Raw genomic sequence first — 16,287 nt, 5'->3', positions numbered from 1 at the left:
CTCGGTCTCTGTCTCTGAGTAGGGGATGCTGGAGTCCCCGGCCTTGTGCCTGCAGTACTCCGGAGTGGCCAGTGGGGGAAGGGGATATTTGGGCTGCCAAGGAGGCAGTGACCCTACCATGGCGCCTCCCACCAAGGAACGTCCCAGATCTGAGCAAGGAGCCTTGGCATTAGTTTCTAGGACACACTGGCGGGGACCTTGATAAAGAACACTGTCCCTTCAATAAAAGTTATCTGACTTAATATCCTGTTGAGGCCGAGTCACAGATTGCCCCAGTGCTAAAATACCTACTAATGAATGTGATTAGTCTCTAGTCAATGTTTTGTTTTGTTTTGTTTTGTTTTGTTTTGTTTTTTTGAGACAGAGTCTTACTCTGTCACCCAGGTTAGAGTGCCGTGGCGTCAGCCTCGCTCACTGCAGCATCAAACTCCAGGACTCAAGCAATCCTCCTGCCTCAGCATCCCAAGTAGCTGGGACTACAGGCATGCGCCACCATGCCCGGCTAATTTTTTATATTTGTAGTTGCCTGGCCAAATTTCTTTCTATTTTTAATAGAGACAGGGTCTCATTCTTGCTCAGGCTGGTCTCGAACTCCTAAACTGAAGCAATCCTCCCGATCTCCTGCCTCAGCCTCCCAGAGTGCTAGGATTACAGGCATGAGCCACCGTGTCTGACCAATGAATTTTTTTTTTTTTTTTTTTTTTTGAGACAGAGTCTCGCTTTGTTGCCTAGGCTAGAGTGAGTGCCATGGCGTCAGCCTAGCTCACAGCAACCTCAAACTCCTGGGCTCAAGCGATCCTACTGCCTCAGCCTCCCAAGTAGCTGGGACTACAGGCATGCGCCACCATGCCCGGCTAATTTTTTTTTTTTTTTATATATATTAGTTGGCCAATTAGTTTCTTTCTATTTACAGTAGAGACGGGGTCTCGCTCTTGCTCAGGCTGGTTTCGAACTCCCGACCTCGAGCAATCCACCCGCCTCAGCCTCCCAGAGAGCTAGGATTACAGGCGTGAGCCACCGCGCCCGGCTTGACCAATGAATTTAATTAGTCCCTAGTCAGTGTTTCTGTTCCCTCCCTCCCCCAACAATGGAATCAAGCAGGCCTTCCTGGAGTCTGGGGGTGGGTGTCATTCTAAGCTGCTGTTCATTCAGCACACACAACTCTCTGCCACCTCATCATATTGTACTGACAGCTCTAGGCCAGGTCGGCTCCTTTAGCCCCTGAGCGCCCATCTTCGCCCCTCCTGCCCTGCAGCCCCAGCCCCAGACAAGATGGAGGCTTAGCAAAATGACTGTCTGGGTCCTCTTTTCCCCCTATTAGTCCTGGGGTTTTCAAGATAACCCCACCTTCAAAATGTCCAAGCTGAACCCATTGTCCCGCCCCATTTCCTGCCCCACTCACTCTGCATCTTTTAACATTGTTACAGCAAGAACAGGCTGACATTTTGGCATCTCCTAATACAGCTACTCTATTAGGCTATCAATTTTTTTTCCTTCAGGGTGGCTCTGGGGTCCACCTTCTGGCTTCCAGCTGCCCCACCTGGTCTCCTTCCATCTCCTCCACTCATGACCCAACCTCATACCCAGAGCAAACTGCTCTTCCCAAAGAACTGTTTTACTGGGTGCAGTGGCTCATGCCTGTAATCCCAGAACTTTGGGAGGCCAAGGCAGGAGGATCACTTGAGGCCAGGAGTTTGAGACCAGCCTGGGCAACATAGTGAGACTCCATCTCTACAAAATTTTTTTTTTAAAAAAGCTGGGCACAGTGGTGCACACCTATAGTCCCAGCTACTTGGGAGGCTGAGGCAGGAGGATTGCTTGAGCCCAGGAATTCGAGGCAGCAGTGAGCTATGATTGTGCCACAGCACTCCAACTTGAGTGACAGAGTAAGACCCTGTCTCAAAAAAATAAATAAACAAATAAATAAATGAATAAACAAATAAAGAAGTGCTTTTTTATGTTCAGGAATCTACAATAATTCTCAGTTGCTCTCCATATCAAGTTCACATTCCACTGTCTGACAGATCTAGGTCCTATCCACTTATCCAGCTCCACAACCAATCCTCCCCTCTCCCTGTCATCGGACTGGTTTCCTCTCTCTACCATAAATTTTATAGTAGTTGGGTATGTCCCCTCAGCCTTCATTTCATCCCTCCATGTCCATTTCTGTTTCTTCCCCTCCATACTCGTAAAGAAAGGCCTGCTGAATCCTTAATGAGCGACAAAGTCAAAATTTGGCCCAAAGTCAAAAATCAGACCAGAATATTGAAAAACACATCCAGGACATAGCAGAGAGCTTTTGCCCACATTAACTCAATGGCCTTTTGCAATGACTCCTTGAGCTCGGTAGGATATCCCTGTTTTACAGAGAAGGAAAGTGACCTGTCTCAACCTAAGGCAGAGCTGGGTTCGAGCTGGGAAGCCCACACTCCAAGGCTCTGCAGGGAATTCTGGGGGCTCTCCTAGGCTGTAGCTGGCAGGGGATTTCGTAGCTGCCCCAGACATTGCTTTGCTCCCTTTTCTGCAGTGAGTTCTCCCATCCTTGGCTTATAGCTACTCTGTCCCTTCCTCTTCCCTGAAGCACTAGAGCTGAGGATGTGGTGGCCACAGACACCTCCAGGGGGTGCTCTTTTGACTTTCTCAGGGCAGCTGGGGAAATAGGTTCCCTTTGTCAGTAACCCTCCCCCCGCCTCTTCCTCCCCTACTGGGGCTTCTGTAGTGTTCTTCTTGCCACATAACCACAACCCAAAAGGCTGGGGCGGAGTGAGGACAGGGGACTGGGAGTACAGCCCCAGCCACAGCAGTCTGCTCCTCCCCAAAGGGCCCCCAACCCAGGCGAGGAGCCAGCCCCTTCGCAATCAACAACTGGAACCCTCTAGCCCCACCCTATGTTCTGGGGCTAAAGGGGGACCTCTGTCTGGCACTTAATGAGGCCCCCAGCCCCTGTTGCTCTCTGGGAGGTCACCTGAAACTCATCATTTGGATGAGTGCTTTTTTAATTTTCAAAGTGCTTTCCCACCACCATCTTCATTGACCTGAGACTCCCTGGTGAGCACCTGCTAAGCCTGGATTACCCTCACCCACTTGAAGGATGACAGAAACCACAGCCCAGTAAGATGGCCGACTTTTCCATGGTCACACATCTTGTTGGGATGCAGCCAGGAGAGCACGTCCCTCCTCCTCCTCCACCAACCTCAACAGGGTACACCATGGGTGCGCTGTGGGGCCCCTGGAGAAAGAGGAGGGAGCATCTCTCTACCTGGGGCCTGCCACCTCCTGCCGTCCTAATCACCTCTCTTCTGGGACAGATCAGGGCCCGGGAGGGTAGGGGTGAGAGGAGAGCAGAGGAAAGGTGGGGAGCCACCGTGCCATCAGCATTGGGACAAGCCCTACACTGGAATCAAGCAGTGACAGAAGGGCAAGGAAGGAAACTAGGTTTCTTGTAAATAAGCACAGAGAAACCCCAACCAACAGAGCTTGCAAAACCTTTATTTTTTTTCCCTCCCTCTTCCTGATTTCATCTCAAATAGAGGGGGCGGTAGAAGGAAAGGAATAGAGGAGCAGAAGCTGACAAAATAGCTGGGTATGAGGCAGGGACGTTCTCTGGGCACTTGCTTAAGGAGGAAGATTAGCTCGCTGATTGGAGTCCAGCCCTAACTGGGCCAAAGTTGTGGGTTTGAGTCCTGGGGACCGATTAATTCTGCTCTGTCCAGGACTATTCACTGGATCCCTGACTCCGGCCTTCCGTGTCTTCAATGCAGGCCACTGGTCATGTGGTTCAGCAGGCAATTCCCTGCCTGATGACTGTTAGGCGAGGAGGGGCTGTTTTTAAGCAGAGGGTACAGCTGTTCCTGGGGTAGTTTCCATTTTGTTTGTGGTCGTGGGGGAGGGGTGTTGAGGGAGTGGGAAATGGCATGAAGGAAATTGTCACTTCCTTTCCAGAGAATTCCAGAAAGGTCTCATGGAGGACGAGGTATTTCAGGAGTGAAAGCTGGCTTGGAGGGGATGAGGAACTGGAGGAGAATTGTGCTTTGTGGCCCAGCTGACCATCTGGCCTCCATGTTTCCTGGCATGTGTGAAAATGCCACGGGTGTTACCAGCAATTCTGTGAGAGCCATTGGCTCCACTGAGCGAGGGTAGATTTAAACCCACTCCACGCAGACTGTGGACGTGGCTTTCACATCAGGGCTGTTTCCTGTAGGGAAGGCCCAGATGGGTGGGTGCAGGACACTGCTTGATATGTTCCAGTGACAGAACCAGGAAGGGTCTGTCTGTCTGAGGGGGCCCAGTTGTGGTGACACGGGAGCAGCTCAAACCACTTCTATTTTGCTTTGGTTTTGAAATGCAGTCAGAACTACAGAGAGCCAGAGGTGTGCATTTGCAGGCCAGGAGGTAGGCGTCCTCGCCTGCTCGCTCCCTCCTGCGGTACACAGGCTCACACGGGGTGTCCAGGGCCCATATCCTCTCACAAAGGCCTCACTTTCAGCCCAAGTAGGACAGGCCCTGGGAGCCAGGGATCCTTTAGTGCTGAGAAGGGAGCAAGGGAGTGGAGCTCTTGCCACCCTGGGAGCCCGCGGTGAGCTGAGCAGTGAGTGACGGGGCACCTGGGGGGGAATTCACCACCAGTTACTAAGGGCTCCCAGGAGCCTCAATTCCCTGAGCCCAGTGTCCGTGTGTGTCTCCCTTGTCCCCCACTTGCTGGCGAGGCAGAGTCCAGGGCTTTAGGCCGCTCAAGCTATGTCCCTGCCAAAGGGCTCGCTGGAGAGGGGAGCCCCTGGTGTGGGCCTCTCCGGCCTCCAGCAGGGCGGGCCTCCTGTGGTGGTGGCTTCTTTGGTTTCAGGTTCCTGGGAGAGGGAGGTTATTTTGAGGGACTTAAAGGGGAGGGGGTGGTTCACTCCTCTGCCGGGGAGAGTGAGTGAACATGCAAATGAGCCTCTCCCCACCTCTCACTTTCAAATCCTCAAACATCTGAAGGGGGAGGGGGGAACTTTCTGGACTGGAAGGTTCCAAGGGGGAGGCATTTCTTAGCCCGGCAGCCAAGAGAGTAGGACAGCTACTTCCTCTCCCTGTACCCCTTCACCTTAGCTTCAGGCTAGGGCAGAGGATGTCCAGGATCGGCCTCAGATGCTGGCTATGCCCTCACAATATCTCACAATCCTGGGCCAACAGAACCTGCACCAACCAAGTCCTGGACTTAGATCATTCAACATGTGGACACACACACACACACAAGAATGCGATTGGATTTGTCTCTTTTATTTCAAATCTCTCCTCTACATTGATGGCCAAGGGTTCCATCAACACGGTGCAGTGGCTGCCTCCCCTCCCCCACCAGCTCCCTAGCAGGTTGTTCTTGGGGGACTCACCCCAAAGACCATGGGCCACATACCTATTCTAGGGCTGGCATTCTCTTTCTTTCTTTTTTTTTTTTTTTTTTTTTTTTACCACTCATAAGCTCTGTAGAGGCATTCTCTTTCTTGAGAAGCACAACCCCACAGGATCTGCGGAACCCCTGGCCCTGCCCCAAGTCTGCCTCCTCCCCTCAATCTTCAGCACAGCCTCTTAGAGCCAGCATTAGCTAATGTTTGTCCCTCTCACAAGACAGCCCAGAGGAGGAGGAACCGAAGACTGAGCTTGTGGCTTTGCCGGCCAGACCAGGGCAGCCCTTTGACACACAGAGACTCTCACGCACATGTGCCATACTTGGGACACATGCGCACACCCCACACATACAAGGTGCGTGCACACCTACAGCGAACACAGATGGCACACCTGCGCAGATAACAATGCAAAAATATACAGAAGTTACCTCAGTGAGTACGTACATTTCTCTGTCTCATGCAAGAGTATGTGGCACCCGCACCTGGTGTAGACATGGACACACATTGCCCAGAAAACACACCTCATAGTTGCCGACTGACCAATACCACCCACGCGTCCGTTCATCCATCCATCCATTCACTCCACAAATATGAATTGAGAGTCTGCTACATGCCAGGTGTGGTGCAAGGTGCTAAGGTTTCGTCAGTAACCAACACAGTCGTCCCTGCCTTCAAGGAAGCCTCTGTCTAACGGGGGAGAGGTAAGGAAGGTGCATAGAATTACCCCAGGAGAAAGCACTAGCAATAAACTTGCAAAAATGAAATAGTAATCTGTGAAGAGAAGCCAAAGAGATGAGCAAACCTGGAGGGAAGGGCCATAGCAATGACCTTCGGGGGAGGGGGCAGACAGGAGTTTCTTGTTTAGACAAAGTGGGATTAGGTGAAAGTGATCGCCTTTCATTTGATTAGTATGAGAATGTTTCCTGGGGGCAGACAGCCGCCTGTGGGAGGGCGGAGCTGCTGCGGAATGCCGGCCTTGGGGCACTTAGGCTGGGAGGGTACAGACCTTCCAAGCATAAATGGCCCTGGGAGGCTTCACAGGCCACAGGAGAAGGGTCACTGGCAGGGTCGGGTGGGGGCGGGGTGGGGGTGGGAGGAGCAGACCCGGGGTTAGGAAACGTCTTCCCGGTGCCGCCTGCTGTCGTGCCGGGTGGACCTAGCAGGGCTCCGTCTCTCATTCGCCAGAAGAGCAACTCAGACCTGACAGGTTGAGTTGAGTGAAGCGACTTCTCCAGACTTTTTGTTGGGGTGGGTGGAAAGGTGTCAGGTGGGGGTGGGGAGAGGGTGGGGCCAGCCCTGTGGGCTAACGGAAAGGAAGTGGGAGAGGCCTGGGTGTCTCCTGTGGGGCAGAGTGGTCATCAGGGAGGTCACCACTGTGGTCCCCCTCCCTTTCCTCCTCTGTACCCCTCTCTGAAGTTCCTCATTTCTTTCAAAGCCGGGAGAAGGTTTTGCCACCCTGGCACTGCCAAGGGAGCATCAAGGACGTGGGATTGTGTCACTCCTACGGTGGTGCGTGGACCCTAGTCTTCAGGTACTCACAGTTGAACCAGGCTGTTTGTAGACCCGCCTACACTCACACCAACACACACAAAACGGAACCTGAAGGGCTAGAGACGTGGTGCCTGGAAGGGGAGAAGCCCAAGTGCTGGGGGCGGAGGCGCAGTGCAGGCTGGCAGGAGGAAGTGGGAGCCGGGCTAGGGTCGTGGGAGGCAGGCATGGCTGTGACCATGACCATGACCACCGCTGACAGCGGATGGGCCGCCAGAGCGCTGACAGTCCTGAGGAGCTTAGGCTGGGGAAACGACTGCAGGCCCGGATGCCATGGGAACACCGAGGTGCAGACCACCAGCTCGGGAGGCAGGCAGGGAGATAAGAGGCATGTGTGGGCTGCAGCAGACACAGAAGATTTCCTGGAAAAAGGGGCCTGAGCTGGCCCTGGAGGATGGGGAAGGTTCCACCCGCCCCTCCCCCAGCCGGGGCTCTCCTTGCAAGTTCCCAGGGTGACAGTTCAGTCTTGAAACTGAAAGCAAAGCTGAACCAAGCACACAAACCCACATAGAGCACAGAGGCCATCCTCTCTGGCGGCTGGTGGGGGTGGGGGTGCTGATGAATACACAGGGCATGTGGCCCACCTGTCCCTCTGTCTCCAGGCTCTCTGGACATACAGCTTCATCTGAGAGTCCCATCTCTAAGAGCAGAGTTAGGCCACTGCTGGCCCTGACACAACACAACGCCCAAAGCGAGGCATTTCTTCCTACCCCCAAGGTAAACTGAGCTTAACTTCAACTGGAGCCAGGCAGAGTTGGGAAGAGCACCCTATACACCCAGGAGTTCCCATTTTCATACTCTCACACCCAATTCTTCCCCAAGCCGAGGAAGTTGTAGGGATCCTCATGCTACTGCCCCCTCCATGCAGCCGGGGCTGGGCGCCCCTACTTCCCCAGTGGCCATGCCCTGGGGATTTGTCTTCAGGGTGGAGACAGCCAAAGTCCCTCTGTCTGGCAGCTTCTGCAGAGGAAGGGGGCGGGAAGGGAGGCCACATGTCTTCGGGACTAGTGTGAGGTACAGGTGCTGGTGACCCACACTGGCACCAAGGCTCAGCCACTTCCCACTGGAGGCCATTCCATTGACTTGCTCTTTTTCCTTCATTCTTTACCTGCCTCCTTTCTTCTTTTCCCTTTCTTTACCCGTTGTCCTCCCTTTTGGCCGTCCCTCTACTGGCAGTCTGCCCTGGCACAGCAGGGTCTCTCTGGTTTGCCAGCTGTCCTGGCAACAGAGCTCAAGGAAGGTGACTTACCCACTGTCCCCATCTCTCCTTTCTCCCTAGGTCACTCCTGTGGTTGGCCCAGCCCAGCATGCAGCCTTGAGCCTGGCTTAGGCTACCACCGCCTCCAGCTCTCTACACCCCTATCGTACAGCTGCTCACGGGGTAGGCTCTAGGCTCCACGGTACCTGAGCACATCTCCTCATCAAGAAAGCACCGCAGGTCCAGGGGGCCCTGCGAATCCCACTGTTGGTGCCCTGGGAAAACAGCATGGCTATTACCCTACAGCCTAGTGACCTGATCTTTGAGTTTGCAAGCAACGGGATGGATGATATCCACCAGGTATGGTCCCAGAGGATGAAGCATGGTTGGCCAGTGTGGGGGATCACATAGGCACAGGCAGGCAGGTAGATAGCCAGGGAGCAGATATCCACCAAGCATCTATATGCTCAGGGCGCTGGGCCTGACTGTAGCCAGCCTGCACACCAGCTGGTCACTCATATGGCTGCTCAGTAGCCACTGGGCGGTCATTTAGGGAGCTGTTTGCCCACATGTGATCACCAAGCCAGACAAGCAGCTGCCAAGTCAATCGGCTGAGGTGCCAGTCAGTCAGCAACGTGGACTGAAGGCACAAGGTGTACACTGACCACCATATGTGTTTTCAGCCACTCCCTTCACCTGAAGTGTCACAGAGAGAAAGCTGCTGGGTCAACCACATAGCAAGAGTGAGTACTACCAGCTGGAACTGGCGGGCAAAGTCCAAGCCCTGGCATTGTCAGACTCATGTCTCTAGCCCAGTTGCTGGGCCCTTCCATAACTATCTTTCTGGTCTCAACCTGAGGACCCAGGACAAACTGGAAATGGGGTCTTTTGGTGGGAGGAAGTTGGAAAATAGGACAAGATTCTGGTATTTCGCAGGTCCCCACTGCTCCATACCTTCCCTGCACTGGTCCATTTTCCCCGCACTTGGATCTACCCATTGGATGGTGTCCTGGCACACCCATCGCTACCTTCTACTCTCCTCCTTCCATAAAATGGAGAAAGAAGAGGCAGGCAGGTATGGTGGAAGGAATGGAGGATTAGGAGACAGGAGTCCTGGGTTCTCATCCCAGTTTGACCACAGTGTCACCTGGGGCAAGTCCTGTCCACTACCCTGACTGCCATCTCCCCATCTTTGCCAAGAGGACATCCATCTGGATTATCTCGAAGGGTATCTCAACCTAACTCAACACTTTCTATCCTAAATCTTTGTGAGGATGAAAAACTCCAATTTCTAGCGGCCTACCAAAGGCTGCCCCCTAGTGGCCTTCACGCACCTTGAACTTTCTGTCCAGTGCATTTTTACCTAAAGTTGCTCAATTGTATTTTATCTTTTTTTTTCTTTTTAATTCAGTCTCCATAGAGACTGTCAAAAATTGCCAATGCCAACTATATTTCAAGTCAAGTCAAGTCACTCTGTCACCCAGACTAGAGTGCAGTGGCATGATCACAACTCACTGCAACCTCCAACTCCTGGGCTCAAGCGATCCTACTGGCTCAGCCTCCTGAGTAGCTGGCACTACAGGCGTGCGCCACTGTGTCCAGCTAGTTTATTTTATTTTATTTTTTGTATTTTTATGTTTGTATTTTGTTGTTTTTGTTGCCCAGGCTGGTCTCAAATTTCTGGCCTCAAGTGATCCTCCCACCTTGCCCCCCTCCCCCAAAGTGCTACGGTTACAGGCACGGCACCCGTTACTGAACACCTTTGGTGTGTCCATCCTCATGGAAGGCATCAGGCGAGGAGAGGGGAAGAAAAATCTAACCATACCTGGGTTCTCAATGCTACTTGTCATTTTTTCTTGCTTCTAGTCCACTCAGCAACTTTTTCTGTTCTTCGTAGAGGTTGTTCTTCACAGAACATGTTCTTACCTCCCAGCTTACTCCTCCATGCTCAGCAGACAGCCTCTCCTCCAATCCACAGAGGAGCTCAAAGCCAAGGACGCCCTCAGTTCCCTCCCTTCTTTTTATCTACAACATCTCCTGTTCTTGTTTTCTTCCCACTGGCCTTCGAGAAAGAAGTACCCTCTTCTTTCCAAGGGTAACTCCCTTTTCTGTACTTAATCTGTTCTCTCCTGCCTCCTTCAAGATCTCAAACTATCAGTCACCTCCTCTCTGCCTTGTATCTTTCAGACCTCCCAGATCTTCCTTCTCAACCTTGAACATCTTCAGGTCTCCCAACCCTAAAAGAAACCCTCCCTTCCCTACTGGCCCCCTTCAAAAAAAAAAAAAAAAAAAAAAAAAAACACTTTCTTAGCTCCTTTCTTCCCTGCAGAGGGACACTTCTCCACCCTCTGTTTTTACTTTCTTGCCCCCCTTTCACTCTTTTTAGGAAACAATTTTCATTGTGAAATGTATAATGAATACAAAAGAGTGCATAAATCACATATAGATATAGACAACTATAATACGAACACTCATGTTAAGAAACCCACCCAGGTTAAGAAATAAAACTAACTTAGGAACTTAGTCCATGCCAGACCCTGTTCCAAGTGCTTTGTGTGTATTGTTCTGTTTAAACAACCCTATGAGGTCAATCAAATAATCACCCAATTTTATAAATCAGGAAACCGATACATAGAAAGGGTAGGTAACTGGCCCAAGGTCATACTGCTAAGAAGTAGCAGAGCTTGGTTTCAAACCTAAGTAGTCTGAGTTTAGATTAGCACAATTCAATAGAATTTTCTAGAATGCTGGGAATTCATATTTGTGCTGTTCAGTATGGGGCCACCGGTCACATGTGGCTATGGAACACGTGAAATGTGACTGGCGCAACTGAAGAAATGAATTTTTAATTTTTCCAAAGTTTTCATTTACTTTTTACATTTTTATTTATTTATTTATTTTTGGAGACAGGATCTCGCTTTGTTGCCCAGGCTAGAATGCCATGGTGTCAGCCTAGCTCACAGCAACCTCAAACTCCTGAGCTCAAGCAATCCTTATGCCTCAGCCTCCCGAGTAGCTGGGACTACAGGCATGCACCACCATGCCTGGCTAATTCATATATATATATATATATATATATATATATATATATATATATGCACTTTTTAGTTGTCCAGCTAATTTCTTTATATTTTTTTAGTAGAGACAGGATCTCGCTCTTGCTCAGGCTGGTCTCAAACTCCTGAGCTCTCGGCAGGGAGCCTCTCAGAGTGCTAGGATTACAGGCCTGAGCTATTCCACCCCAGGGCCTTGGCCTCCCAAAGTGCTAGGATGGCCTTCATTTACATTTAAATTTAAATAGCCACCTGTGGCTAGTGGCTATTATTTTGGTTAGCACAGTTCTAGACTCTGGGGCCTTAAACATTACACCCAACTACTTGCCTCTGTTCTCTGACCTGTTGTAACTTGGCCCGGGACCTCAGTACTGCCCTGAAACTGCTCTAGCCAGGGTGATCGTCCAGTGGCCAAACCCAAAGGCCTTTTATCAATTTTTATTCTTTTGGATCCTTCAAGAACATTAGACGAGACAATACTCATTCTTTCATTCTTTTTTTTTTTTTTTTTTTTGAGACAGAGTCTCGCTTTGTTGCCCAGGCTAGAGTGAGTGCCATGGCATCAGCCTAGCTCACAGCAACCTCAAATTCCTGGGCTCAAGCGATCCTGCTGCCTCAGCCTCCCAAGTAGCTGGGACTACAGGCATGAGCCACTATGCCTGGCTAATTTTTTCTATATATATTAGTTGGCCAATTAATTTCTTTCTATTTATAGTAGAGACGGGGTCTCGCTCTTGCTCAGGCTGGTTTCGAACTCCTGACCTCGAGCAATCAGCCCGCCTCGGCCTCCCAGAGTGTTAGGATTACAGGCGTGAGCCACTGCGCCCGGCCAATACTCATTCTTTTTTGATGAAAAATGAATTGACATTTCCATGGAAAAAAAATTGGAAAAGACAGAAAAGTAGAAAGAAAAGAAAAACAATCACCCAAAATCCCACAACCAAAATATAATTATTATTAACATTCTGATATACGGAGGGTTTTTTTGGGTTTTTTTTGATAGGCACTCAAATGGGTTAAATAAAGTTTTGTTTTGTTTTGTTTTGTTTTGTTTTGTTTTTTTACAAAAAACAGTTGCAATCACACTCCTTTTTAATTTAGCTTTCCTTAATTTCAGAACACTTATGTTCTCTTAGGGTTGAATTCTCATTCCTATTATCCACTCCAAGGGACTGAGTGACCACCTTTTGAACTCTTGGATGCTTATTTATCACTCCCTGATATTTTTCATCTCCATTTTAGATATCCCAAGAGTACCTCAAGCTCACCACATCCAGACATGGGTCCCCTTATCTTTCTCCAATACCTGTTCTTCCTCCTCCCAGGCTCTCCCTAACACTAGCAGTATCCCCGCGTGCCCACTGAATAAGCTAGAAACTGAAACCCCCTCCCTCATGCAGGCAGTGACTGGACCCTGACCTTTCTACTTCTATAATGCCCCTGTTCTGTCTTCATTCCCGCTGTCATTGCCACAGACTGAGCCCTCAGATGTCTGAGTCCCTAACCCTGGCCGTAAACTAGGTCCCCAACCCTGACTCTTGGCTGCGTTGTCCCCCACCTGACTACAGATTGAGCCCCTCACACTTGCCATTAACTAATCCTTTCCCACTGTCCTCAGCCCCTTCTCATAGTCTGAGCCCTAACTGTGGCCATGGAGTAACCTATAAGCACAACCAATTAAAAATGCTTGCCCTTGGTTGAGTGCAGGTGGTCCAGAAATAACCCGTCTCTATTATTTAAGAACCCACTGGAAGAATCACCTTATGAGCTTGGACCCAGAGCAATGCCATCCTATACAAAGGACAGTCTGTGAGGACCGCAAGAGTTACGAATTGCACAAAGGGCTAGATTCTGGTAGGGTGGGCTTCTTAGAAGACCTGGGTGAGCCTTGAACCAGACCCTATCTTCTCCATAGTTGGAAGACCCCTCGGTGTTCCCGGCTGTGATCGTGGAGCAGGTACCCTACCCTGAATTACTGCATCTGTGCTCAGGACTGGAGCTGGACGACATTCACAATGGCATCATAACGGACGGGACCTTGTGCATGACACAGGATCAGATCCTGGAGGGCAGCTTTTTGCTGGCAGGTCTGTTCCCTTCCTGGGCAGGGACAGCATGGTGGAGAGAGGGATTCTATCTTCACGGAACAGCAGCCCATGGTGGCTTCTAGTAACCCCATGCAGAATGGCCAAGGCCCTTAACAAAAGACAGTGTTGCTTAATAGAGGAGGAACCATCTTAATGGATTCCTGATTTTTCCAGATGGGGTGGGACAACAAGGAGTAGAGACCAATTAGGGCAGGAGGGGCACCGGGCCCCTCCCGGCTGTCCCTAGTACCTCTGGATAGGGTCCCAGGGCTCCTCTGCTTGTCACCATCCTCAGGCTGGCCCTGATTATAGCTGTCCCCCTGCCTGTACCCTGAGGGAACTTTTCTCCTTTTCTTCTCTCCTGCGACACCCCCACTCTGTGGAACTTGGAACCAGATGACAATGAGGCCACCTCACACACCATGTCAACAACTGAAGTCTTGCTCAATGTGGAGTCTCCCAACAACATCCTGGATGAGAAGCAGATCTGTAAGTTCAAGCCTCAGTGCCTTAACTAAAGGCAACAAAAAAATTCCATTTTAAAATGTTGCATCTGCATAATGGATTCCCAAGCACATGTACACACAGGCATATGCCCCATACCCACCGATACACACGTGACTTTTGTCTTTTTGTGACTGCTTATTTCACTCAGCATCATATCCTCAAAGTTCGTATTGTAGCACGGGTCAGAATTTCTTTCCTTTCTAAGGCTGAATAATATTGGCCAGAGTGACTTTTTTGGGCCCTTTTGTTTGGCTCCCAGGAAAACTAAGAAATGCAGGGTGTGACTTATTAAGGAACGTGTCAGGCTTGGAACATCTTCATCCCTCCCCTGTTCTCAGGGGCCAGCCTGATCCCTGCTGGCCCTACCTGGCTCCTGACCCCCCAGAGGGTCCCTAAGGCAGGCTCCTCCCAGTGCTCTCTCAGCAGATACTGTAACACCATAGGAGGGTTTCCCCAACTCCCCTCTCCTGGGGGGGGGTGCTGTGATATAGTGGGGAAAGAAAGCCCTGCAGCTGAACATTAAGAGATTTCTAGTCCAGACTCTTGCTAATATTCATCCAGGATTCAACAAATATTGACTGAGTGCCTGCCTACACCAGGCACTGACTCGCTGAGACCTTGGGCACATGACTTGTCATCTCTGAGTCTGTCTCAGTTTCCTCATCAGGAAAGCAGAGGAATTGGACTAAATGATTTCCAACACTCCCTATAAAATGAGCGAAGGACTAAATCAAGGTGGCTCTTTACTCTGAATGGCGCCTGGAACTTCCCCACACCCAGCAGTGGGCTATAAATGTGGCAGCTGTGATTGGGGCCGACTCATACCCACAGCTCTGCAGATGTTTCCTCCCCTCGTGGTGCGAGACACATGAGGCGTTTTCAGGTGCATCCTGTGTCTGGGGCCATGGGGAAGAGCCCCGCCCCCCCCCAGGAACCCACCATTCTCTCCAGCTCTGGAGACCCCGCTCTGGCCCTGCACTGGGCCCCGCCCACCCCAGGCCTTTCTTCTTGCAGTCAGTACCTCCGAAATGCTTCCAGACTCAGACCCTGCTCCAGCCGTCACTCTGCCCAACTACCTGTTTCCTGCCTCTGAGCCCGGTGCCCTGAACAGGGCGGGTGACACTAGTGACCAGGAGGGGCATTCTCTGGAGGAGAAGGTCCCCAGAGAGGAAAGTGCCAAGAAGACTGGGAAATCAAAGAAGAGAAGTAAGGGAGGGGAGAGTGAGTGTGTGTGTGTCTCCAGGGGGTGGGCAGTGCGGGTGGGGGAGGGGTCAGGAAGATCTTGAGGGCTGAGTGGGCCAAGGCTCAGGGACACAGCAGGAGGCCAGCTCTCTGGTGTAGCCAGGAGGCCTCCCTTCCATAAAACCTGGCCTCATCTGTTGGCCTGCCTGCAGCCTGACATTTCTTGTAATGCCTCTGTCTACCCAGCGTATGCGTCAACCCCGTCAGAAATGCCAGCGATCCCAACGGAGGGAGTCCTAGGCTGGGAGTTTAGACACCAGGCTTGGCCCCTTGGCCAGTCCCTGGATCTCTGGGGCCTCTGCCCATAAAAAACGAGTCATGCCAGGTGCTTATCTCCCTTCGATGGAGCTTATGAAGCTGAGGCCATATATGAGAGAGGACTTTGGGCTTTCCCAAGCTCGGGTGTTATTGATTTACTCAGGTGATGGCTGGTTGATACTGCCTTGTTAGCATGGCAACCAAAACCTCCGCGCCACACTTACCTGCACAACGGTGGTGCCTTTTGGCTGACTTTTCATTTCAAAAGTGAGGCGAGGCCGATTCTGTTCTCATAAATGTGACGCGTTTGCAACCACTCCGTTTCCCCACATCATAGCCGTGTTGCGGCGCTACCTTGGGGGCCTGAAAATGAGGGTGCAGATACCTGAGAGCTGTGGAGAGTGACCTGGGGCCTCCAGCCCCGGTGACCTGGCTCCTCCTTGTCAGTCTTGTCACACCCAACGTGGCCAGCTCCTGGGCCCTCCCTCTCGGGAGCTGGTCCTCATCCTCCTCCCCCACCTTCTTCTCACAGTCCGGAAGACCAAGGGCAACCGAAGTACCTCACCTGTCACTGATCCCAGCATCCCCATACGGAAGAAATCAAAGGATGGCAAAGGTATGGCTGGGAGGCAGGTGAGGTGGGAAGGGAGGCCCTTCCCTGCCGCCAGGGTGCCCCTCACCAGCCGCCCCTCTGCAGGCAGCACCATCTATCTGTGGGAGTTCCTTCTGGCGCTTCTGCAGGACAGAAACACCTGTCCCAAGTACATCAAGTGGACCCAGCGAGAAAAGGGCATCTTCAAGCTGGTGGATTCCAAAGCTGTGTCCAAGCTGTGGGGGAAGCAGAAAAACAAGCCTGACATGAACTACGAGACGATGGGGCGGGCACTAAGGTAGGAGCTGCTGGGACACAGAATCCCTGCCCTGGGGAAGCCACTGAGCTCTTCCTATGTCCCAGGAGTCAGGAGTTCGAAACCAGCCTGAGCAAGAGTGAGACCCCGTCTCTACTAAACATA

The 16,287-nt window shown here is 51.4% G+C and overlaps 1 protein-coding gene across 2 annotated transcripts in view; it reads left to right on the top strand.

Annotated features, from left to right (window-relative positions):
- ELF4 (E74 like ETS transcription factor 4) overlaps positions 1-16,287 on the top strand; it is a 40,256-nt gene that overhangs the window by 19,105 nt on the left and 4,864 nt on the right. For both annotated transcript variants that reach the window (XM_012750436.3, XM_012750438.3), the window contains exons 2-7: positions 8,209-8,487; positions 13,096-13,267; positions 13,664-13,756; positions 14,789-14,980; positions 15,807-15,890; positions 15,972-16,164. In XM_012750436.3, the coding sequence (XP_012605890.1) occupies positions 8,416-8,487; positions 13,096-13,267; positions 13,664-13,756; positions 14,789-14,980; positions 15,807-15,890; positions 15,972-16,164 (806 nt within the window). In that variant the 5' untranslated portion in view covers positions 8,209-8,415. The remainder of the gene's footprint in view (positions 1-8,208; positions 8,488-13,095; positions 13,268-13,663; positions 13,757-14,788; positions 14,981-15,806; positions 15,891-15,971; positions 16,165-16,287) is intronic.

This window comes from Microcebus murinus, chromosome X (genome assembly GCF_040939455.1).
Source record: "Microcebus murinus isolate Inina chromosome X, M.murinus_Inina_mat1.0, whole genome shotgun sequence".
Lineage (NCBI taxonomy): Eukaryota > Metazoa > Chordata > Mammalia > Primates > Cheirogaleidae > Microcebus > Microcebus murinus.
This window is presented reverse-complemented; position numbering and strand designations above follow the sequence as displayed.